Source organism: Colletotrichum siamense, assembly GCF_013390195.1.
Source record: "Colletotrichum siamense strain Cg363 chromosome Unknown KSG_Cg363_contig10, whole genome shotgun sequence".
Classification (NCBI taxonomy): Eukaryota; Fungi; Ascomycota; class Sordariomycetes; order Glomerellales; family Glomerellaceae; genus Colletotrichum; species Colletotrichum siamense.
In genome coordinates this window covers 3571772-3594744 of record NW_023501023.1, presented here as the reverse complement: position 1 = coordinate 3594744, position 22973 = coordinate 3571772, and the positions used below count along the sequence as shown (strand labels likewise).

At 54.6% G+C, this 22973-nt stretch overlaps 9 protein-coding genes across 9 annotated transcripts; 3 read left to right on the top strand and 6 right to left on the bottom strand.

Annotated features, from left to right (window-relative positions):
• Positions 1–108: 108 nt before the first annotated feature.
• Positions 109–1077, bottom strand: CGCS363_v014871 (uncharacterized protein; the record flags this gene model as incomplete). The annotated part of the gene is made up of 1 exon (XM_036646720.1): positions 109–1077. One exon carries the CDS (start codon positions 1075–1077, stop codon positions 109–111), a length of 969 nt encoding a protein of 322 aa, XP_036488478.1.
• Positions 1078–2215: 1138 nt separating this feature from the next.
• On the bottom strand, positions 2216–3986 carry POX9 (Peroxisomal catalase; the record flags this gene model as incomplete). The annotated part of the gene is made up of 2 exons (XM_036646719.1): positions 2216–3370; positions 3420–3986. 2 exons carry the CDS (start codon positions 3984–3986, stop codon positions 2216–2218), a joined length of 1722 nt encoding a protein of 573 aa, XP_036488477.1.
• A 1258-nt stretch (positions 3987–5244) lies between these two features.
• On the bottom strand, positions 5245–7194 carry CGCS363_v014869 (uncharacterized protein; the record flags this gene model as incomplete). Its single annotated transcript, XM_036646718.1, has 7 exons — positions 5245–5349; positions 5403–5614; positions 5669–6086; positions 6143–6411; positions 6462–6571; positions 6637–6987; positions 7052–7194. The coding sequence occupies 7 exons, from the start codon at positions 7192–7194 to the stop codon at positions 5245–5247; spliced, it is 1608 nt and encodes a 535-aa protein (XP_036489014.1).
• A 1084-nt stretch (positions 7195–8278) lies between these two features.
• On the bottom strand, positions 8279–9352 carry fsdC-1 (Trans-enoyl reductase fsdC; the record flags this gene model as incomplete). Its single annotated transcript, XM_036646717.1, has 1 exon — positions 8279–9352. One exon carries the CDS (start codon positions 9350–9352, stop codon positions 8279–8281), a length of 1074 nt encoding a protein of 357 aa, XP_036489015.1.
• Positions 9353–10301: 949 nt separating this feature from the next.
• On the top strand, positions 10302–12243 carry cocE-3 (Cocaine esterase; the record flags this gene model as incomplete). The annotated part of the gene is made up of 5 exons (XM_036646716.1): positions 10302–10578; positions 10632–10710; positions 10764–11110; positions 11166–11355; positions 11403–12243. The coding sequence occupies 5 exons, from the start codon at positions 10302–10304 to the stop codon at positions 12241–12243; spliced, it is 1734 nt and encodes a 577-aa protein (XP_036488988.1).
• Positions 12244–12375: 132 nt separating this feature from the next.
• Positions 12376–14192, bottom strand: sed2-0 (Tripeptidyl-peptidase sed2; the record flags this gene model as incomplete). The annotated part of the gene is made up of 2 exons (XM_036646715.1): positions 12376–13547; positions 13598–14192. The coding sequence occupies 2 exons, from the start codon at positions 14190–14192 to the stop codon at positions 12376–12378; spliced, it is 1767 nt and encodes a 588-aa protein (XP_036488343.1).
• A 1088-nt stretch (positions 14193–15280) lies between these two features.
• SAP2-1 (Candidapepsin-2) lies at positions 15281–16531 on the top strand (the record flags this gene model as incomplete). Its single annotated transcript, XM_036646714.1, has 1 exon — positions 15281–16531. One exon carries the CDS (start codon positions 15281–15283, stop codon positions 16529–16531), a length of 1251 nt encoding a protein of 416 aa, XP_036488986.1.
• A 128-nt stretch (positions 16532–16659) lies between these two features.
• On the bottom strand, positions 16660–18129 carry CYP505A3 (Bifunctional cytochrome P450/NADPH--P450 reductase; the record flags this gene model as incomplete). Its single annotated transcript, XM_036646713.1, has 1 exon — positions 16660–18129. One exon carries the CDS (start codon positions 18127–18129, stop codon positions 16660–16662), a length of 1470 nt encoding a protein of 489 aa, XP_036488987.1.
• Positions 18130–21964: 3835 nt separating this feature from the next.
• Positions 21965–22917, top strand: CGCS363_v014863 (uncharacterized protein; the record flags this gene model as incomplete). The annotated part of the gene is made up of 3 exons (XM_036646712.1): positions 21965–22102; positions 22153–22382; positions 22581–22917. 3 exons carry the CDS (start codon positions 21965–21967, stop codon positions 22915–22917), a joined length of 705 nt encoding a protein of 234 aa, XP_036488031.1.
• Positions 22918–22973: the final 56 nt, after the last annotated feature.

The window sequence follows — 22973 nt, the reverse complement described above, 5'->3', positions numbered from 1 at the left end:
ACGTATGGATGTCCCAGACGTAGTTATCGAGCGGAACCCTCCGACTTGGAAATCCACACGCACTATCTTCTTTCGTATAGCAATTGGATTTGCCATGAGATTATCTTATTAGGAAGCTACCTCTTTGCGTCGAAGTTCCTCAACAGCTATGGCCAGCTCAGCAGGTGTGATCCCAGCGGGATCACGAAACTGCTTATATGACTCCCCGTCCTTTGGTCCCAATACCCCGGCGTCCTTCACGAATCCCCTATGAGAGTCGAAAAAGAACAGTGTTGCATGCAGTTGGTCAGGCGCTACTTCTGTGGTATGAAAAGCAGCTGCAGGAATAGAGTACGTATCGTTCCGTACATGCTTCTCAGTGGAGGTCTCGACGGCCTTGAACAGCTTTCCTGTATTCTGCACAATGGAATAGGCTTGATGGGTCTTGTACGTCTCATTCTGCCCCTTTCCATCATTCCACGCAAGGGCGTACCCCGCGTTTGTCGCCTCGTCCACATCCTCAACGGCATCAACTTGATAGGCGTGATCTCGCCCCTCACCCGCGAGGATCCAGCTCTGTGCAAAGGGCTGATGAGAGTGTAGTGTGAAGTCTGGGTTCGCGCGCTTGCCATCAGGCATCCAGACGTGTAGACGGAAGAGCTCGTCGATGCTCCCATCTTTGAGCAGGCTGCAGAGAGGAACGGCCAGCAGGCCTTGAGCGCTGCGGTTTGCGGTGAAGAGGTTTCGGGAGAGATTCTTGCTTGTGAGAGCTGCGCGGATAGTGGTCCATATCCGGTCTAGATCTTCCGGTGTTGCTGGTTGATTCTGGCGGCATTTTTCTCGCACAGAGGCGATTGCGACAGATAGAGAGGCAATGTGGAGAGACGTCTCATCGAGGTCTGACATAGTTTCTTCGATTAACGAGTTCCATTCTTCGATGGAAAGACCCTCTGAATGCGCCTTGTTCACTATGTTGTTCTGTTCTGATGACGCGAGCGCGACGTTGAAGTCAACCCTATTCAATTCCTCCTCCGTGGACTTCGTAGCATTTGCGATCCCCTGTAGGGACCTCAAAACTGAGGATACTGTAATCGACATTTTGGGCTGTTTGTTGGCTATCGTAGGCTTGAAGTGTGCTACCCGTATAATGAGATATGTATGCACTGGTGCGTGATCATCTGGACCTTGCCCATGCGACAACAAGAAACTGAAGTTCTTAAATAAAAGATCTTGTAGATTGATAAGGCTTTGAGTAAGGCGTTCCAATGGGCTGTATTCTGACCACGTTAGGCAAGCAAGGGTGACCAACCGAAGTTGCACATCTGTACACAGCCTCATTTGGGGTATCCAGGCTGCAGGCAACAGCCCACTCCGCCCACAGCCATGTGCGGCACTTTTTGGAAGTAGATAATGCATGTATTCAAAGGCATAAGTAGCTATGATACACAAATTCCTATCGCAATTGTTTCGGTGCAACGACATACCGTTGGCTTTCTGCCTCAGGGCGATGTTCGCACAATGCACCAAAAACAAAAAGTCGAAATAAGAACCACGGAAGGTCTTATTTCGTCCAAGACCTGGCGCTGCTAGGCTACCTCAACCAGAACCAGGTACCTCGAGGACACTGCTGGCAGTCAATGTCAGCGGGCTTAGGAGCTAAGTAATCCAATACTCCATCGCCCCGGCTCCCGCTCCGACCCCCGGCTCCCGCTCATCACACTGGTCGCTTTTCACGCTGGCTGTGATCCCAAAAGTTTTCCGTATTCTCTCATCCTTCCTCCAACTAGACGCTTTGCGAGACCAAATCGTAGACTAGAAGGTACGTTTCAATCTCTAGATATTCTGAAATGAGAAGCTTCCAATGCTCTAAGGGCGGATTAGTATAGGCTGAATCCCAGGAGACCGTCACCCCCCGCTGCCAGACAAAATCTGGCACCGGTTAAGGAGGGTTTCGGAGAGAAAGTCAAAGTAATCAATGCAATTCGGCCGCTTGTTTCGATTTATCATTCACCTCACTGGGGTCAAGCAGTTAAGCGGTCGCCTCCTGACTGTGTTCTTGGAACGAAGACCTGGAGTTTTGATGTGGAGATGATGCATCACTACTTCGATGTGACCGCCGATGTACTCACTCGCCGAGCACATGCATCACGTCTAACACTTACGTCTAGCACACCATTAAATATTGATCAATGTTGATGAAGACATGAAAATACATCATTATTAAGCTACGAAACTCTTATTTTCCAACCCCATTGGTACCCTTCGCGGCCTTATGTGTCCCTGTTACAGGAGCGCCATTGTTGGCTGTTACACTCTTACCCTGCGAGACGTTAATGCCGTTCGCGTACCTGTTCTTCTCATCCTTTGCAAAACCATTGTGGGTACCGTTAAACCTCATGTTGGCAATGCCTTCATACCCCTTGATACCAGTACTCTTCTCCAGCCTCTCAGCAATCTCGGGGTCAACCTCCCTGAAGATGGCAATCTGCCTCTTCAATGGTTCCTGGTCCTTGCACAACTCCATCTTACCAGTAACATTGTTGATGAAACGCTCACGAGCGGGCTCGTCCCATACCTTCTGCCACAACGCGCGAGGAGCAACGAAGTCCTCGGGTCGGATCTCGGATAGGAAGGTGATGGCCTCGCCGGTGAAGTGGCCATGCGCCTTGTCCAAGTCGACAGTACGGCTCTTGAACTGTATGGGCGCTACGGAGCTGAGGTAGTTAGGCCTGGCGCCTTGGTTGAAGAAAGCCATGGCGCCATCGCGCTGGAAGTTGCCCGCGTTGAAGCCGTTTCGAGGGGCGTTAACGGGGAGTTGTTGGTAGTTTACGCCGATGCGGTGGCGATGCGTGTCTGGATAGGAGAAGAGTCGCGACTGCAACACGGGATCGGCTGAGGGCTCAATGCCAGGGGGCATGTGTGCAGGATTGAAGGCAACCTGCTCAACCTCGGCGAAGTAGTTGACGGGATTCTCGTTGAGGGTAAACTCGCCGATCTTCTTGAGTGGGTACTTGCCCTGCGGCCAGACATGCGTCAAGTCAAAGACGTTGATCTTGTCGTTCTCCCACGCCTCCTCGGCCTGCTTGGGGGTCATGGTCTGAACCTCGACGGACCACTTGGGGTAATCACCCTTCTCGATCGCCTCGAAGAGGTCCTTTCCGGAGTAGTCGGCTGACATGGTGAGGGAGTCCTCCTGGGTGATGAACTTGGTGCCCTGCTGGGACTTCATGTGGATCTGAGCGTAGACCCAGTCGCCGTCCTTGTTGACGAGCTTGAGAGTGTGTCCTGCATAGCCGTGCATGAAGCGGTAGCCGTCGGGAATGCCGCGGTCACCCATGAGAATCATGACCTGATGGATAGACTCGGGGTTTTGCGAAAGGTAATCCCAGAACTGAAGACCATTAGTGGCTGAGTCTGTTGAATACTCAAGTAAAACTTACCATAAATGAGTCGTCATTGTGGTTGAGGTTGGTCTGAGGGTTCCTCTTCTGCGTGTGGATGAAATGAGGAAACTTCGCGGGATCCCTCAGGAAGAAGACAGGCGTGTTGTTCGCAACCATATCCCAGTTACCATCCTCCGTCCTGAACTTCACAGAGAAGCCTCTGGGATCACGCTGAAGATCAGGCGAGCCAGACTCTCCTCCGACCGTCGAGAACCGCACCGTGATGGGGCACTTCTTGCCCTTGGTCGAGAAGATGTCGGCCTGGCTGAGCTCGGGAATCGGGTTCGTGCACTCGAAGAAGCCGTGTGCACCACTACCCTTGGCGTGAACGACACGCTCCGGGATTCTCTCGCGGTCGAAGTGTGACAGCAGGTCGATCAGGTGGAAGTCCTGCAAGAGCAACGGCCCGTTCTCGCCGCATCGCTGCGTCTCGTACGGGTGTGGCATAGGAACGCCGTTGCTGGTGGTGTAGATGGCGTCCTTGGACTGCATCCGCCTGTCCTTCTCGTAGGTGCTGAACTGGTTGGCCACGTGGGCCTGGAATGAGGTGTCGGTGGAACCCATGTTGAACGTCTTTTGTGCCGCGTCGATGGGGTGTTTGATGATTCTTTGGACTGTATCCATTGGGGTATACCACTATGCGATGAAGTGATCTTATATCAAGAGACGCGGCTGGAAACATGCCGCCTCTGGCCGGGCTTTTGGCCCTCGTCTTATGTTATGTGTGGCGACCATGGCGACGGGACGATCAAAGTCAATGCCATGACGCAGATGAACATGGTCCAAACATTCCGGCAGCTGCAACGAATCAGGGACTTGATATTACTACAGTGAGGTCCCGCGATGAGACAGCGGTGCTGTCGCAGTTGTTGTGGCGTGGAAGCTATTCCAAAGGAGCCTTAGGGCGCGCCTTAGGGCAGCCGGGATTCTCAAGTCAATGACGCTTGGAGCGGAAGCTTGACCACTCGATGGACTTGCGTCCTGTTCCAGAAGAGCACTTGATCGGCGTTCATTGGCTGAGTAACAGTGGCCATTGGCTCTTCATCACAAATCGTGGTCAGAAAATGGATGTGAAGATGCGTTCACTGCGGGGCAGACAGCTTGAAGACGAGGGCTAGGTGCCGGGGGCATTCCCACTAAGCTGGAAACGATGGAGAGCTGTCCGGGGCAACGGCAGAATCTCCATCTTTCAATATGGAATTGCTGAAATTCCATGCTCAAGAGACATAGAAACTACAGATTCGGGGCGAAACCACCGATCTGCATGAACACGCTCGATGATGTCTGCGAACGGGTGGCCACGGCCCGCTGATGTCATGGACTCGAAGCCCGAGCCAAGACCGATGACAGCCCCCACCCCCGCCGCAACCCACTCCGGGATGACATCGGCGATGGGTATCGGTGTTTGATAATCTTTTGAAGGTCTAGAACGGCCTTCCGGAGCTTTTGATCAGTAGCCACGTGGAATTAGTCTTATGGCAAAGAGTGTGCAATGAAGTAAACAGTGAAATAGCATGAATCAAAACTTTTCCCCTCTAAAGATACACCTGAGCCATGCATGCCAGTGTCAGTTGCTCTAATTACACATGTCCTAATCGGCAAGCTTCATCTTTCTTCGAAGCATTCTAGGCGTTCGGATAGTAAGTGACGGTTAATTGTGAAGTCGCTGTCGATAAATGAATGCAGCAGCATTTGAAATGAGGGATGTCTGCCCCCGTCGACCAAATCGAGACTCGGGCCGGCCTGTCGGCACCGGCAGTTGGTCGAGGACGTCACCCGCCGCTCATGGATGGTATGCCCTCCACGCGCGTGCATTCTGCTTTTACTCCTGTGGACTACTATCTTCAGTCTCCTCGTCAACTCTAACGCTATTGGGTGGTGGGTAATGCGCCAGGAGTAAGACACCGACGGCGACAACGGCGAGGGCCTAGACTGTGGTCAGCGATTGGATGAAGAAGTGCTGGAGATGAAACAACTCACCGCATTGCAAAAGAACGTCAAGTTAGGCTTGCCAATGGCCGCTAAAGACGCAAAGATGAGACCGAACAAACCCTGCGTCGTCAAGGTAGCTGCACTCTCTACGAGAGTGACTGCGCTCAGTGCGTCCTGACGCTGGTGGGGCGGGCACATCTCGGTGATGACACCCTTGGCGGCCGGGGCGGACCCGGAGGCGAACGGCAGCAGGAACGCGGCTGTCGAGATGTCAATATCGTACCTTGCAAGTGATATGAGGTGAGTGGGCTTACCAAGATACACGTGCCATCCCTCAGTTGCCCATGCCGCGAGGGACGTCACGATGCCATCGACGACCAGAGACCACCGGAGGAAGAATAGATCGAATGTGCTGTCTTCATCCTCTTCTTCCGGGGGCGCTTTCGTCGGCTCCGAGGCATTCATCAGCCCGGGCGCCGGGTCCATGTCTTCGGGGTGGGTGGGGATCAAGTTCCGCTCCTCTTCAGTAAGGGTCTTTTGGAGAGCTCCCGCGTGGGTGGACTTGGCGAACCATCTCCTTCCTCCGTCGATGATTTCGGGGAAGATGAACATTAGGAAGACGCCGCGGATCCACGCGTTGCCGGACATGAGGATGCCGTTCTCCGTGGTGCCAAAGTTGAAGCGGGAGGTTGCGTACATCTGGATCAAGATGGGAGCGTAGCCCGTTGCGAACTAGGACATGCTGTTAGTGTACCCGTTGCACTCAGATGAGTGGGCGATGAACATACCACGCCAAAGAAGATACCCAGGGCGAGGAAGACCAGGCCGTAGTTCCTGATGATCTTGCCGTTCTCGAGGCGGTACTTCTGCGGCATGAGGACTTTGATCGGGGCCAAGAAGCCGGATGCGCCCGAGGTCGTCTTTCCATTTGCCTCATCGTCGTTATCGGGCGGTGAAGGCCAGAAGATGCCGCCGTATGTTGTTGCAACTGCAAAGCAGCCAACTGCAGACACGAACGGGCTCACGATGCCAAATACATCCCCAATGACTCCTCCCACTGCGATGAATTAGCCGCAGCCCGCCATGCTCTCGAGATACACAACTTACGCAAGTAGCCAATGGCTGTGCCAATCATGACCGCACCCTGCAACCTGCCAAAGACGCCTGTATGCTTTCTTCTCTCAACCACTTCCGCAACAGCGGTGTTCAGCACAAGCCTAACGCCCGCATTAGCGCACCCTATTCAGTCACTGAGGTGGAGAAGCTTCCGGTCAACACTTACATGTATCCCCGCGGCCCGCCGAGGATGCCGATCAGCTGGGTGTACTGCATCAAATCAATGCCGCGCTGCCCACCGGTCGAGACGGCGACGATCTGGCACGCGACGCGGATGCCGAGCAAGCCGGTCTGGCTGACGAGGGCCCAGCGGGTGCCCCAGCGCTTGATGAGGTCGCCGCAGATGAAGAGGTTGAGAATGCCGCAGATGGAGGTCGTCATACCGAGGATGGAGACCTGGCGCGCCGTGTTGGCGTCGATCTCGCGGCGCATGCACTGCTCCGAAGCGGGGCCGTCAAAGGGCGGGTGCGTGTTGTAGAACTGCTCGCAGGCCATCACGCGGAAGACGTAGATGATGCTGGGTTGATGTGTCAGTTTTCATGTTCTCTGGCAAGTAGAGATGGCTGTGGATGTTCACGTACGGGACTTGGGTGATGCCGAGAGTGAGCGAGACCAGGAACCCGGCGAAGAGGATGCGGTTCGCGGGAGACCACAGGCCGCGGCCGACCCGCTTCACGGCCCCGGCGCCGGACTTGAGGAGAGGCGTCCGTTCATCTGCGGCCATTGGGACGGAGGACGTTTACGGAAGGTGAAGATGCAATTGCGCGATCTACGGCGCCGCCAATGGAGAGCGCGTGGAGGAGGCTCAAGTAGAGTTTTTAATTGACAGAACCGGGAAGGTCGTCAGGGCAGAGAGGGGGGAGGGAGGGGAGGGGAGGGGATGCGAAAGGGAAACAGGGACAAACGGTGAGGAAAACACGGTTAAAGGAAGAAAAATGGCATTGTTTCCCTTCGGCTGTGGTTCTGTTTCCCCGGATAACGAGTCGCAGACACCGTTGCGAAAAGACGTGCAGAATCCCCGCTGTTGCGTCAGAAAAGAAATGGACCTTCCACCTTTGGGTGCTTGTTGGCCTGGGACTGGAAGAGTCTCTGGTGAAGAGACTGGGAATTGCATGTGGAGCGCCACCGGTGACTGACCGACAAAAGACTGTTCGTCTATTCTTTGGGGGACTCTTCGGCTCTTCTGGGCGGTTCTGTTGGTGGCGTTGTGTGGGACGAACCAGACACAGCAGACATCAAATGGAGAACAGACAGACACGAACCATGCAAGCAGCAGATTGTCTGCAGCCGAGCGCGGCGTTCGTCTTGCCGACCCGGTGTGGGATGCTGTGGGGTGTTTGACTTTTCAGAGACGGTCATAGGCGGGAGATAAAGTCGCCGGAGACGTAACCGGCGCTCGACCGGAGCTTGGCCGGGAAGTGCTGCTTATCGTCGGTCTGGAGCTGCCGAGGCGCACGGCACGATGATGCCCCGCCGCGGGAGGGCCCGATCCCGGAAGCTTTACTGTTTACAAGATACATAAGGTAGGTTGGCTGAGACATGTGTTGATGATCTCGCTGTTGCTGTTGTTATTGATGTTAATGATTACTTGCATGAAGCTCTATGTTAGTTGCTGTTGTCCATGTTGTTGCCTATCACATGAATGACTATGACTTGCATTAAATTGAGTCGGAATTGCCCGAGGAAAACAGTTCGCAGTTATTGGATATCGTATCTCGATAGCTTCGATCGCGGGAACATGCCTGCTCCGACGCTATCTAACTCCGTCAAAGATAAGCAGCAGGGCGCAATCTCACTCACTCACTCGCTCATGACAGCGGATGTCCCAACACCAACTTGCCAAACTTTCCCAGCACAGCCACCTTCTTCACCTCCTCCAGCGCCTTCTCGGCCTCGCCCTTGAACACATCCACCACCGGCAACTCAAACTTGCTGCCGTAGTTGTCCACAGTCCAGTGCACCGACTTCCACATCTTCGCCGCCGCCTCTGGCCTCGCAGGGATCTCAACCGTCGGCCCGCCCCCGAACGCCAGCTTCACCGGCGAATGCGCCGAGGCCAGCGGCATCTTGAGGCGCTTGTTCTTCCCGCCGACCACGGAGAGCACGCTCGCGTCCGCGCCGACGCACCGCAGCATCTGCTCCGCCGAGCTGTCCTCGCCGACCGACCCGGCGCAGTCGGCGGCGTACGCAATCGGCCCCGCCCCCGCCTCCGCCACCGCGGCTTCGATCGCCGAGACCACGTCCGGGGAAGCGTAGTCGAAGCACCGCGTCGCGCCGAGCTTCTCCAGCAGCGCATGCCGCTTTGGGGATGCGGTGACGAAGATGGGGGATGCGCCGCTTGCGCGGGCAAGCTGCAGCATGCACAGCCCCACGCTCGTCGACGCGCCCCAGATGAGCAGCGGCCCTGGCGTGAACCCCGCGGCGGGCTGTTCTCCCGGAAGAGGGTAGTTGAAGATGCTGTACAGCCCGTCGGCGGCAGTCGCCACGACGGTCGTAAGAGCCGCTGCGTGGTCGAGAGGTAGGTTGGCCGGCACCTTGAAGAGGAGCTCTTCGGGACAGGCGAGGTACTCCTGGTGGGCGCCGTACTTCCACGGCTTGCCGACGCCGGTGGGCGTATGTCCGGCCACGACGTCGCCGGGTTCGAAGGGCGAGCCCGGGTTTGCCCCGACGACGTGGCCGCTGAAGTCATAGCCCATCACCGTGGAGCGGACGCCGAGGTGCGGCGCATGCTTGACATCGGCCGGGTTGACGCCTGAGAAGGATACCTTGACAATGACCTCGCCCGCCATGAGCTCGGGCACGGGCACATCGTGGATGATTTTGTAATTGCAGTCTTGGTCGACGAAGAGGGCGGGCGCTGTTGATTTTGATGGTAAAGACATGGTGATTGATGGGCTGCAATCCGAGGTGAAGATAATTGCGAGAAAGTGAACCACAAAGATGCGCTGCTGAAATGCTTCGAGATGCAATGCCTCAATAATGTGTTACAGCATCAAACACTCCATATTTACATCTAGCGTCCACATCACCCGTTGCCGAGCCCCTTTCCCGGACTATGGACTTTGTCGGGGAGGCGGTGGGACATCGGAGACACAGAGCCAAGCCGGCCGTTGTGTCACAGAACGCAGGTATAAATCCGTAAAACCGGCGGCGACAGGACATTTGGCAAACGTGCGACTTCCTCGCGAACTTCGCGAGAGTAGTAATCGGCGAGCGGCACTCTCAAAGTGTCCGTCCGAGCACTTAGCACCACGCGCCACGCCGTTGGAGCCTCGGGACTCGGGACCCTCTTTACCATTACGGGACCTAGAGACCGACAAGGGATGGATGGAACTCCAGTCTGCAGTGTCTCTGTCGCACGAGCAACTTCCGATGCGGGGGAAACTCTAAGCTTTTTTGGCGTGGCATCCCGCGGACTGCCCTGCCCCGCGTCTTGGTGTGATGGCAGGGCCCATGTGTTCAGGAGCCTCAGATGACCCCGTCCCCGGTGGTGATGGTGGGCTTCATGCGATGATCTCGTTTTATCCTGAGGCGGGAATTTCTAGATTAATTGACTTCTCGACAAACTGCGTGATAGCAACGGATTTACGGCTTTGCCGTGAAGTCTTGCCGGTGAGGGGTCGGCCGTGTCCACATTGTTTCCGTCAAGATCAAGTTGGTGGTGTAGCACATCTACTACGCAGTACATCCACGACGGGGAGGAGGTGGATCAGATGTCAAGATGGGTCGGCCCGTATAAGAAAGGAAGATGCCCCTTGGACTTATCGCAAACCTTAATCACAGCTAGGCCAGATAACGACTTTAATCATCTTCCACAAAAATATCCCGACGATGGCGCCGTACTATGTCAACTCTATCGAGGTCCTGCAGCGCCCCGCGACCGCGCCGCCGTGGGAGCATCCCAAAGAGCCAACCCGTGTGGAGCTTCCCGCCGGCCACAAGAAGACCCCGGACCGTCGCCCGCTGGATTGCGACATCATCCTTGAACGCGACCAGTTGTTGACGCTGCGGGATGGCGTGCGCATCCGGGCTGACATCTTTCGGCCGAAGACGGAGGGCAAGGTCCCGGCCGTGTTGATGTGGTCTCCGTATGGAAAGACTGGAACGGGTGGGTTTCTTTGGTGATTTATAACGCACGAGACGGCTGACGTTTGGGCGTAGGGGCTCTCAACCTGGACAAGGTCCCTCTCACAGCTGGAGTTCCTCTCAGCAAGCTTTCGGGTTATGAGTCGTTTGAAGGGTTAGTTCCCTCTCTGAACACACCCTTGCTTCTGAACTAACACTTTGAGGCAGACTTGACCCTGCCGAATGGGTCCCCAAAGGCTATGCCGTCGTCAACGCCGACGCCCGCGGCGTGGGTGATTCAGAAGGCGACATCAGAATCTGGGGCACTGGCGAGGGCCAAGACGGACACGACGCCATCGAAGAGATCGCCAAGCTCCCTTGGTGCACCGGGAAAGTCGCGCTGGCGGGAAACTCGTGGCTCGCGTTGTGCCAATGGTTCATCGCCGCCGAGCGGCCACCTCATTTGGCTTGCATCGCGCCGTTCGAGGGCTGCAGCGACCATCTCCGGGAGACGCTGAGCAGAGGAGGCATCCCGGACAAGGGGTTTTCGGGGATGATTAATCACGTCATTAATGGTAGGCAGCAACCTTTCTTAAGGTACGGCACGGGGTACTTACACGGGTTTTGCAGGCCGGAACATGATGGAAGACAATATTACGATGTTGGACAAGTTCCCCAACTGCAGGGAGTACTGGGACGACAAGAGGGCTCGCATGGATAAGATTGAAGTCCCGGCATACATCCTTGCCAGCTACTCGACCAGGCTTCACACCGTTGGTAGTTTCCGAGGATTTGAAGAGATCCCCCATCAGAAGAAATGGTGAGTATTCAGAAATGCTGCAAAAAGCCGATACTGACAATGACCAGGATCGCCGTTCACGCCACCCAGGAATGGTACGACCTCTACAGCAAATCGCGCGTCGACGACTTGCAACGCTTCTTTGACCGCTACCTCAAGGACATCGAGAACGGTTGGGAAAAGACGCCGCCGGTGCGGCTGGCGGTCCTGGGCTTCAACAAGCCGCCAATCCTCGACCTCTCCTTCGACCATCTCCCGTGGCTGGCCCCCTACACCCCCACCACGAACGTGCAGAAGCTCTACTTGACGCAGAACAAGTCTCTCCAGCTGGCGAACGAAGCTAGCTCCAGTACTCTCGAGTACAAAGACACCGAAAGGCTCGAGCTGGCATACACCTTCCAGCAACCAACTAAGCTGGCCGGCCCGACGAAGCTGGTCATCCACACCTCCTGCCCCTCACAGACGGACTTCGACATCTACGTGCAACTGAGAAAGAGGGACAGCAGTGGCAACGACTTGGTCCACGTCAACATGCCCCTGGGGGATCTCGGTGTCGCCGACGCAAAAGAGGTTCCCAACATCAACCCCCTCAAGTATCTGGGGCCGACGGGACAGCTGCGGGCGTCGAGGAGAAAGGTCGCGCCTGAGTTTGCGCAGAGTTACTGGCAGACCTTGGCGCAAGACACGGACGAGCCGGTGAAGGCGGGGGAGATTATCAAGTTGGAGATTTGGGTCTGGCCGACGGCGATACAGTTTGATGCTGGAGAGCAACTCGTGGTAAAGGTTTCCGGGAACGGTATGAGTCTTCCTGAGTTTGAGCCGCTGGCGATGCAGCCCAAGGACGTCGCGCAGCAGTTGGTGCATGTTGGCGGGAAGTATGAGAGTTATCTAGAGGTTGTCTGGATCTAGAGACATCTGGCTTGGGGTTTCAACTAGGTGGGACAGGGTACGGAGGAGTGATATTGGGAACAGAGCACAGAATGTCACCAAAACGGCGGTATGAACCAAGAGATCTGTCGAATTAACCGAGGTCATTAAATATTATGCGAGTGCCTCAATAAACTTGGCAAAGTCCAACGTCCCCAGACCCGTCGCCGGATCCCACCCCTCAGTCGCCAACCATCCGCTCTCAACCTGGTCGCCAATCGGACAGCTACCACTAGATCCGCTCGTCACATCGACAAACGCAGAGCGAAGCTTGTCCGAGTAAAGAAGAGGATTCAAGAACCCCAACGGCGCCTTGCCCTCCCTCATCCGCTTATCATTCGCAAGCGCAACCATCGCCGCCACGACCGGGGTGCTCGCGCTGGTCCCCTTCTGCGTCCAGCCGGGCTGCATCAAGAACCGCGAGCCCACCGCAGACAGATCGGGGCTCCCGCGTCCGCCAGCCGTGTACCACCCAGCGTGCGATCCGTTGATGCTGTCAATGTACGCCTTGGCGGCGGACTCCTGCCAGGCGGGCCGCTCGAAGTACTCGCTGAACCCGCCGGAGCTGTACCACGCCGGCTCGGCGGGCAGGTAGTTGCCCGTGGCGCCGACGCCGGTGACGTAAGGGCAGTCGACGGGGAACGTGGGAATGAACTTTGTGGTGTTCTTCCCGTCGTTGGACACGCAGTTGCCGGACCGCACACCGGCGGCGCCGCCGTCTCCCGTCGCAACAAGGACGGAAACCCCGCGAGCGGCGACTTGCATGAACAGGTCGCACACCTTGCGCGCATACGGCAGCGGGATGGCCTGCTCATCATCCGTGTACGAGATGGAAATCACATGGGGGATTGTCTCGCGCGCGAGCAGCGCCTCGAGGAACTCAACCCACGGCTCGTCCCCGCTCTCCTGGGGTGTCTTCTCCCGGCCGTCGTCGCCGATCTCGGGGCCGCGGCCGCCGGTGGAGAAGTAGGTCACGTTCATGGGCTGGATGAAGGGCATGCTGTACTGGATGTCGAGGAGGGCCTCGACGCCACCGCCTTCGGTGGTGGTGTTGCCGCCGTTGATGGACTCGACGGTGAGGTTGTACTTGGGCGAGAAGCCGGTGGCGTTTCGGCGGGGGCTGTACGACGCGAGGAAGGCTTGCAGGGTGGGCACGTTGGGGTACTCTTCGAGGAAGCCCGCGATGCCGAAGTCCGTGGGGGACGGGCCGTTGGGAGGGGCGTAGTTGATGTTGTAGAGGTCTACGATGCACTGGGGCGTGGTGTAGTCCCAGCAGCTTTGAGGCACTGAGGAGTGGTTAGTCTTGAGCAACTGCGACATGGATGGGAGGACCTACAACTACTGGCTCGCTTGGCCTTCTTCAGCTCCTGCACGGAGTCTTGTCTCCTGGGCGGCTTGCTGATGAACTGGGTAAGCGGGAAGACGAAATCGACATGTTCCGCCACACGGGCCGGGACGGTGTACTCCTTGGCACGGAGAACAGGCTTCTCGCCCTTGAACTGGTATTTGGAAAGCTTGCAGTCCAGCAGGCGATTCGCCTTGCCGACGGTGGTGTTCAGACGCACCCACGCGCCGTCCAGCTTGAAGTCGTGGATCTCACACGTCTCGAGCCACGACGCAACGGCCGGGTAGGCATCCAGACTGGGCTCACGAAGGGTCTCCATGAGATCCCGAGAGACGTGCTGGCCATACTCGGGATGCGACGGGTCGCTGGTGACATCGAGACGCTTCTTGAGCTCAGACAACCCGGGCTGCTTCAGGGCGATAGACAGCCGAACAGTCAAGAAGTCTTCTGCCGGGGCTACATGTCTCCATCCCAGAGGTAGTTGAGAGACGGATTCGTGAATGGCTCCGTCGCGCTGTGTCGGATGGCTGAAAGCAACACTGCTCAACAGCAGAGCGCTGACACTCGCGATCCACGAAAGTCTCATTCTGCCGGTATCTCGTAGCAGACCAACTCGCGAACAGAAGATGAGAAGATACTTGACAGGGAGGGACCGTCGTTCCCCGGCCTGAGAGACAACCGCTGTCTAATACCACGGCCAAGAGCGAAGACAAGCTTTCTCGGCAGGGTCAGCCGCCAACTGCTGCGACCCGCTGCTCGCCTTCGCAAAAGAAAATCATGTCCAATTTTTTGACATCATGATGAATGGCCTCAGGGCCCGGGGTGCCCCTGTACTAGTCGCCTTATTCTCCGCCAAAAAGTTCGTATCCAAGAGATCGGACGACTGCCGAACCTGGCTTAAAAAGAGGGGGCTTCCAGGGGTTGGCCGTGTTTTGCTTCTGGCCCCCGAGTTTTCCAGATGAACTGGTTCATTGCCTCGGTTCGCTGAGGAAGCAAGCAGTACGAAGAGGCAATATCTATGTTGCTTCTCGAACTCCCCCAAAGCCCTTCGTGAGAAACAGACGATCAACAGCATCGTCAATTGTTGAATTTGTTCAAAATACTCGTTGTAAACGGGCTGGTACTGATTCGTATCTTTGTTGTTACTAAACAATGCTTACAGACCTGTTCCTTGGTCTTCATCAGAGCCGGCAAATCGGCGCGCATTGAGCTCATTTCGCTTTCAGCGGCCACTAGAAGCACCGTTGATTCCACCACTAGCCTCACTGCAACCCCATCTAAGCACTCTATGTGAAGGTTGACACAATCTTAATACGAAGAACGTTCTTTTGCGTCCCGCGGGATGCAGGTTAGCATGGACTGTCGAGGTTTGGGCGGAGGTTACGAGAAGATCGCCGCTCCACGATCCTGCAACGGGAAGTTCGTTACGGCCCTGGTCGTGGTCACGATGTGATCCATCCCTCGGTGCTTCCCGGTTCTCTCAAAATAGCTTTTGTCATGCCCCAATTTTCATATCCGCCTCCGCGACCTCGTAGGGCGTGGACGGGAATAGCGGCAGCCTCTCCCAAAGACTCGTTAAGAAGGGCATCGTTCTCTCACTCTTTCACCAGAGGGTTTCTTCTTCACGCTTCCGCCCTCCATCTGTCACTCGTTCAGTAAGTCTCAACCGACAGGATGCGCACCCAGTCCCTCGCCATGGCGGCCCTGGCCAACACCGCCCTCGCCGCGATCCCGACCGTCAACATCCCGCTGCACTACTACTACGGCGGCGGCCACAAGATCGCGACCAACCTCGTCAACCCCAACTCCAATAAGTCGGTCGAGGTCGTCTTCGACCAAGGCTCCGAGAACTTCTGGGTCTTCGGCCCCGACGCCATCAATAACTGGGGATGCACCGCCTTCTTCTGCCAGGGCAAATGCAACGTCACCGTCGACCCCTTCTACGACTACCCCAACAGCCCGACGGCGCAGAAGCCCGAGCCGTTCCCCTCGCAGTTCGCATACGGCGGCTACACCAAGATCGTGCAGGGCAAGGTGAGTGTCAACGACACTTTCCACTTCGCCGGCGACGCGGGTCTCTCCTCAGACGTTGCCGCCAGAGTCGCGATTGCGGAGTACATGCAACAGCGCCTCCCGGCCAACCAGGACGGCACCTGCGGCTCGGCCGGGGCCTACGATCTCGGCATCTTGGGCGTGGCGCCGTTCTACCGCACCGCCGAGTGGAACACCACCGGGCCGCACGTCCGCCAGGACCTCCTCGAGAGGGGCGAGATCAGCGCGCCCGTCCAGAGCATCTGGTTCGACGAGGCCCCCGAGAACTGGGACGGCACCTTCACCGGCAATGCTGTCTTCGGCGCGATCGACCACTCCAAGTACACGGGCGAGCTCGTCAAGGTTCCCCCCGTGAAGAACGACGGCCTCGGCGCCTCCGTGGGCTACTTCGTCGCTCCCCCCACCGTCAAGGTGAAGAACGTCACCCTCGATAACAGCGAGCTGAGCACCAGGTCCTGCATGATCGACTCTGGCACCCAGATCAACGACCTGCCCATCAGCTCCTCGGCGATGGATGCTTTCGAAGCCGCGGCCGGTCTCGCCCGGGACCCCATCGGCCACACTGCCTGGAACGGCAGCTGTGACTCCATCCCCAAGGATCTGACCATCGACCTTGAGTTCGAAGGCATTGGAGGCAAGAAGGTTACGATCAAGACTCCCCTGCGCAACTATGTCCGCAACAACGCTGATGCAGCGCCTGGGTTCTGCGCGCTCAACATCGATACCGGCGGTTGCATGCTCGGCGCTCCTTTCGCAACGGCTGCCTTCTTTGCTGCCAATGATGCTGAGAACGAGATTGCTCTGGCGCAGGGCGGTGTGTCTAAGAGGGGAAGCAAGCCTGATGAGGCTTCGTTCACTCTAACCATTGCTTGAAAGAGGCGATGCAGTTTGATAACGAATAATAAGTAATGCCAGAACAAATGGGGCCAGCATTGAGTGAAATATGTCTTCGAATGTGTCATGACCCCCTCAGATAACATTCTGACTGCCTACATGGTTCTCTACAATGAGTACTTCTTGGAGCTCTGTCGTGGGTTAATCTTCACCCAGAAGTCGATGGGCCGCTCATTGAACCACCCGTAATGGTGCAGCTCATACTTGGGGTTAGCCAACTCAAAGTCAAACTCCTTGATCAACTTCGCCATCACAACCATTTGCCACAGCCATGCGTAGTGCTTTCCGATACACTCTCTCCTGCCATTGCCATAGTATTTCTTGACTCCCTCCGGGAGCTCATCATACCTCTCCCCAACCATTCGCTCCGGCATGAACTTATCGCCGTCCTCGCCAAAGACGGATCCGTCTCGACTCGCGCCAGCCAGCACAACAATCATCCCTTGGTCGTAAGGAATGCTGTACGTATTGCCACCGTTTCCTGTAAGAAGTACGGGGCCAGTATCTTCGCCTGGCTTGTGGATCGGCTCAATATTGAAGCCCGGCGCCGCAAAGGAAAGACGGAGAGATTCGCGAACAATTCCCTCAATATACTTCAGCTGGCCGACATTTTCGTACGTAAGTTCGTAATCGCCGACAACGGCGTCAAGTTCTTTCCGAGCTGCGGCCACAATGTGAGGGTTCTTCGCAAGGTGGTACATGCCCCCAGTAATGGCGCAAGGTGCGGTGCTGCTCCCGATGGGCATAGACACAATCTCGTCGACGACTTCAGAATCCGTCATCGTGTTGCGAAGTTTCCTGTGTATGTTGGTTGCGGGATCCTTGGCAGTGTCGTTCAGCATGGCTGCAAGAAGATCCTTGCGATCTGTGGGGTTGTTTTTCCTGTAATCGATCAGGTCTTGGGCGTAGGCCCTCATGACCTCGGTTGATTTCTTGAGCTTGTTGATGTAAAATGGCTTCTTCCATGGAAGTCTGGTCGGCCGTTGCACAGCCTCCCCGGTGGAGTCGTCCATTCCCTTCAGCATTGGATGAGGCGTTTTCAGATGGTTGAGCTTCTTTCCGAAGAGCGACAGAGTCGTTGCCTCGAGGTTGAGTCGGTCAAGCTCAGCTAGAGGCTCGATCTGGGAGCCTGGAGCCTTGTCCCTCCATAAGTCGAAAAGTTCGTTCGTGGTGTTGAGAAAATCACCAAACAGATGTTGAACAGATTCCTTGGTGAGTTTCGGTGCAATGATGTTGTGGTGGACCGGCCACTCAGGAGAATAGTGGTACGCCGTGAAGAGTGCAATGTGGACCGAGGTTTGGATCTCTTTGATGGGCGCGGTGACCTGCTTGCGAAAGCGCTTCTCGTTGCACACTTCTTTCACAAGCTTGGCGCCTGTAATGAAGACAATAGTCTTTGGCCCGACCTTGGCCTGGAAAATTTCGGGGTGGTCAGGGTCTTCGGCAAGCTCCTTGAAAAACGGCCATGGATTTTTGCTATTGCTCAAGAACTGGAGTATATTGTTGCCGCCAAGCTTGGGGACCCAGGCGGGGAGCCCACCCTTAGCTTGGGGGATGGCAATGATGTTGTCAGTCATTTTGGTGTGCTGGATGAGCCTTGGAAATGAAGAGTGGTAGGTACAAGAACGGGAGTAGATGCCCAGAACCGGATTCCATCAGCTCTTAAGGTTAAGCAGCAACGGGAGGTTCTCCCAGGTCAGCTGGAAGACCTCGAATATCTACTGGATTCCTCATCCATCCGTTCGCGCGTCAACTGTCTCGCAGTGGCTGCTATTTGTCTCACCGGACCACAGCATCGCGCATGCGCGACGGCCCGTAATCGAATGCAGAGCCGTTGTCATTGGATCCCTGACTGTCAATCGCAGCTCGTTTTCATGCTTCGAGCAGAGCCATGTCTCACAGTGTCAGACAAGAGCTGATTATTTTCTGCTGTCAAACATGTGCACAGCATATTCGAACAAGTTGGCAAAGTACAGCACGCTATCGGACTTCGTGGTCACTTCCCCGCTCCAGCTTTGAAATCCGATGTTTGACATGGAAGAATTGGGTGGTTGAGTTTACTGTTGCTGCTAGTTCGCTTGCTTTGGGCATTGAATATGCCGGATTGAGGAAATCCTCAAGATGTTTTGTCTATGAATCTGGATCAAGGGAAGAACTTCGAGCAATGATCTGCACAGATCTACGAGATAGCTCTCCCTGGTGCGTCGTTGGGTGAGACATGAAATCGCAGCGGCGCTTGGCACAAGTTTACACGGTGGTGCTTTGGTGTTGTGTCTCTCCAGCAGCACGGGAAAGCTACCCGTCCGTATTAGTGGCCGATCGGGGATCGACGTGGCCCTCTCCCCGCAACAGGCTTTCCGTGTGTGCTTGTCCTTGCAGCTGTAGTGAAAGCTTGCTAACTTTTCCAGGCCACAAGTTTCGAGGGAAATGTGGGTTTGATAGATACCTAACATGAGTGACTGCGCACAGCATTCGACACAAAAAAGGAGACTGAACTGAGATAAGACTCATCCGAGTCATGCCAACACTCTCTCTCGCAGGTTTAGGCGCATCATGCAAGCACACACACACACACACACACACACACACACACACACACACACACACCAGCAGCCAATCGGTCTAGAATATTAGGAGAGCCCTCGAAAATGTCAAAAAAGTGAAGATGCGGCCAGTGTGGATTGAACACACGACCTTCAGATTAAGTGATTGAAGTTTTCAATGGGTCGTAGAGACCCATACTTCAGTCTGACGCTCTCCCAACTGAGCTATGTCCGCCGCTCATCTTCGGACCCAACCAGACCGCAAGACACAGATGTACCCCACCCCACGCAATAGTAGTTGATTGAGATTCACGAGCGGCCATTTGAGCATGCTGACGAGGCCTGAACTGATCGCATTCGTTCATTCATCATTGGTTCAAGTGAAATTCAAATCTCATGCCCTTGACATTTGGTGAGAGCTAGGTTCTTCTTCGGTAGGTACAGGAGTGTTGGCTCGAGATTGAAGGCTCACTGCCACCATTTCGGACGAGAAAGGACAAGTCTGCCTCCGGCTCTGACTCTGACATCCGATATCATAAAGTCCACTGAAGATTTCGTCTATAAATAATCGCCAATGCGTATAGATGAACGATAAGCTTTGTATTAATCTCTACGTTATCGTACACTTTCCTCCCCTCTAAGGCCTCGAACGCGAATGACGCAAACATCTTGACAATTCAGCAAAAGCTGGGAGACCATGCTTTCTTGATTCGTCTCTTCGCAATTGTTTTCCAAAACCACGAGGAAAGTGGGATAAGAAACGAATGCTCCCATTCAAAGTATTTTCGGGAATCAATACCGCTCTGAGTACGGACAGCTCCATAGGAATAATCTCTGCCTATTCCTACCGTTAGTCGAAGGAAATTCCTTTATGTGGGTTACCCCGAGCGTTTATAGTATGACTTACGCATAAGAAACCGCCTCCATGACAAGATCAACAATCCGGATAATCCACGCCGGAAGCGTTGGTGCACTCAGAGTCGTTGAGTGTTGAATCAAATTTGTTGTCGTCGCAACCGCACCCCCAAAAGGCGTGCTTGCAGCCGGCGGTGCATCTCTCTCCGTTGGCGTAGTAGCAGTTGATCCAGCCGCCCGGGCAAGTACGGGCCGTGACAGTGGCTACGGCACCGAGAGCGATGGCAAAAAGAGTAAGACGGACCATGGTTATACGAATGAGTGGAAATGACTGAATAAGTAAAAGAGAGTATGTCAGGTTTCGAATGGTAGTGAGTGTTAGAGCGACGAATACCGTGCCAAAGAGAACAAGACGTCTGCATGGGCAAGCAAGGTGTTTAAGTAGACACCGAGAATCCGTGGACTCTTGAATGATTGAATACCAGTCCCATGGCACTGCCCCTCTCTTTGTCTATGCTTAATTCATACAAAGTAGGATGTTCATCGCATATGACTCGTCTGAAATCCAGCTCCCAAGTTGCCGATGATGTTCACAAGGCTACCCGGAGTTACGATCCAATGGGAACTATTATCATCCAGGCAGAACCGTTCAGTGCTCCGCACGGTGAAGTCTAAGACGCCGATCCTATTGTTCTTAAAACTTAATTAGAGGTCCGGATGGTTCTCTTCTTTCCCAACGGAGGCAAAAGAGGAAATTCCGCTGACTCATACTATTTCTGACTGCTTAACTTGAGGAGACTGCAATTTGAGCTAGACGGCCAAAAAGAAGTATTGATTGTTGCCGACGAGTCCAGGTATTAGTGTTTGACATATCGTCACTCTCGGGGTGCTCGCTGTCTCCGTCAACGCAATCTTTCTTTCGCGGCATGTCACGCGTTCACGCGCTGAATCATTTCATCACTAGCACCGACTGCAGTACAGCTGCTCGTGTTGAGTCAAGCCGCAGAAGCTTCGGTGGGCGATTCGATTGAAGGATTCGTAGATTCTGCACCGCCTCGGTGATAAAGTGAGCTTTATTTGGGCGCTGCCTGCTCTGTCTATCCGTGTATACGGCCACCCATTAATCTGGAAGCGCAGACGAGGGCGCAGGGGTTGGACTTATGTTTCGGTCAATGAGAGCCGCTGGACGCTCGGCTGCTGCCTCTATGCGTCATAAGGTCGGACCGACACCTTCGATTGTTCTAATTTCTGTGTCGTAAGTTCTCCGTGTTGCATCCCCCAGGGAACATAAGCCTCATGCGCGAGGAGAGGCAGTGTGGCGTTTGTGAACATGCCTTTATGGAATAACCAAGGGTACGTGTACCGGTAAAATTCGTCTTGTGGGATCTATTTTGGCTCAGAAACGTTGAACTGTAGATGAAAAAGCACCCTTTGGCAGGCTTTCATTCTTCTGACCTCTTAAGGAATGCAGCGGCATTTCCGACATCAACAGATGGCTGTTTTGGGAAGTTGCAATTTGGTGAGTAAGACATGGCTGGCACTTGGAATTACTGCCGGTCAGGTTTCTGGGAAAGCCCTTATTGCAGCATAATCCTTAATCCTGCTTTTTCGGTCTTTTGATGCTCAGACCGCGCCAATGTGGCTTCTGTGGCAGACCTTCTTCTGTATCTCATGTCTGTCTGTCTGTCTTTTTCGGTATCGGAGGAGAAGGACAAGGCCGCCGGGAGAGAATAATTGCACAATGCGAGCCAGAACAAAAGACATGGCAGACTTGAGACCAGCTGAGTTTTTGATTGCGTTCTCGCAAACCCGACAGTCTGGGTAACATTCCCGGTAGCTGAAGGTAGTTTCTCAGCTCTGGCGGATGTCATCCCACAGGGTTGATGATTATGTTGACTCGAGCAATACTTATATTCATTCTGACCCCTTACGCGTTACTCTTGGACTCGCGAAGTCTTCCGTCCTAACCACGATCACTCTCAATTTTCCATCGCCGTCGGGCACTGAAGTCATGATGAAGCCCTTCTGGCTTGCAGTAGTCATTGCTGACTTTATCCGAAGCTCTTCGGCTATTCTTCAATACTCTTACAACATTTTACCCAGTTCGACCACTTCGTCCACACTGCTCAGCGCTTCAGAAACATCATCATCTGTACTCTCATCCTCATCAACTGCGTCATCTGCAGCTATAGTATCGCTTAGTCTGAGCTCAAGCCCTATACTGGCAACGACTACTGTCGACCCGTCAAGCAGTCTTACTTCATTGCCAACTGGTACTGCGCTCTCTACGTCAAGCTCGACCATCATCTCATCCGCGTCTACGACGATCAGCACGTCAAGCAGTTCGAGTTCATCATCAGCCATTATCGCTGTGTCTTCCTCAAATTCAATCTTAGTGCTGTCGACAAGTTCCACTTCATCAAACAGCGTCAGTTCGTCTTCGACTAGTTTTGGGCTGTCTACCACAAGTACATCCATCTCTCCATCTAGCAGTTCCTCCGCCGGATCCACCACCAATACCTCACAAGCATCCATGATTGCAGGAGGATCCTCAAGCAGAACGTCAACTACCTCATCCAATACCTTATCTATCTCTGGTGCCAGTTCTGTTTTGAACAGTAGCATCACAGCTTCTTTCAGCACAAATGGATTGCTAAGCTCCAGCGTGCTTCTCAGCTCGACGCTTACTGTATTGCGTACTTCTTCAAGCTCAAGTGCTTCTTCGGGTTTGAGTACTTCTTCGAGCTCTGGTACTGTCTCGCCTACAACCACATCTTCATTGGCATCAATAGGCTCTACAACAACGCCCTCTTCAAACATAACATTAGTTTCAAACTCTGCAGGAGAGTCGCAGACTACGTCTTTGGAAATACAGACAACATTCCAGAGTCTTATATCAGATGGTTTCTCTTCGACTTCCAGCACTATCGTTATCCCCTCATCGGCAACGACGGTCGAACCTCCTAGCTCTTCACCATCATCAGCTACAACGATATCTCCCGGAGTGTTGTTTATGCTCACCA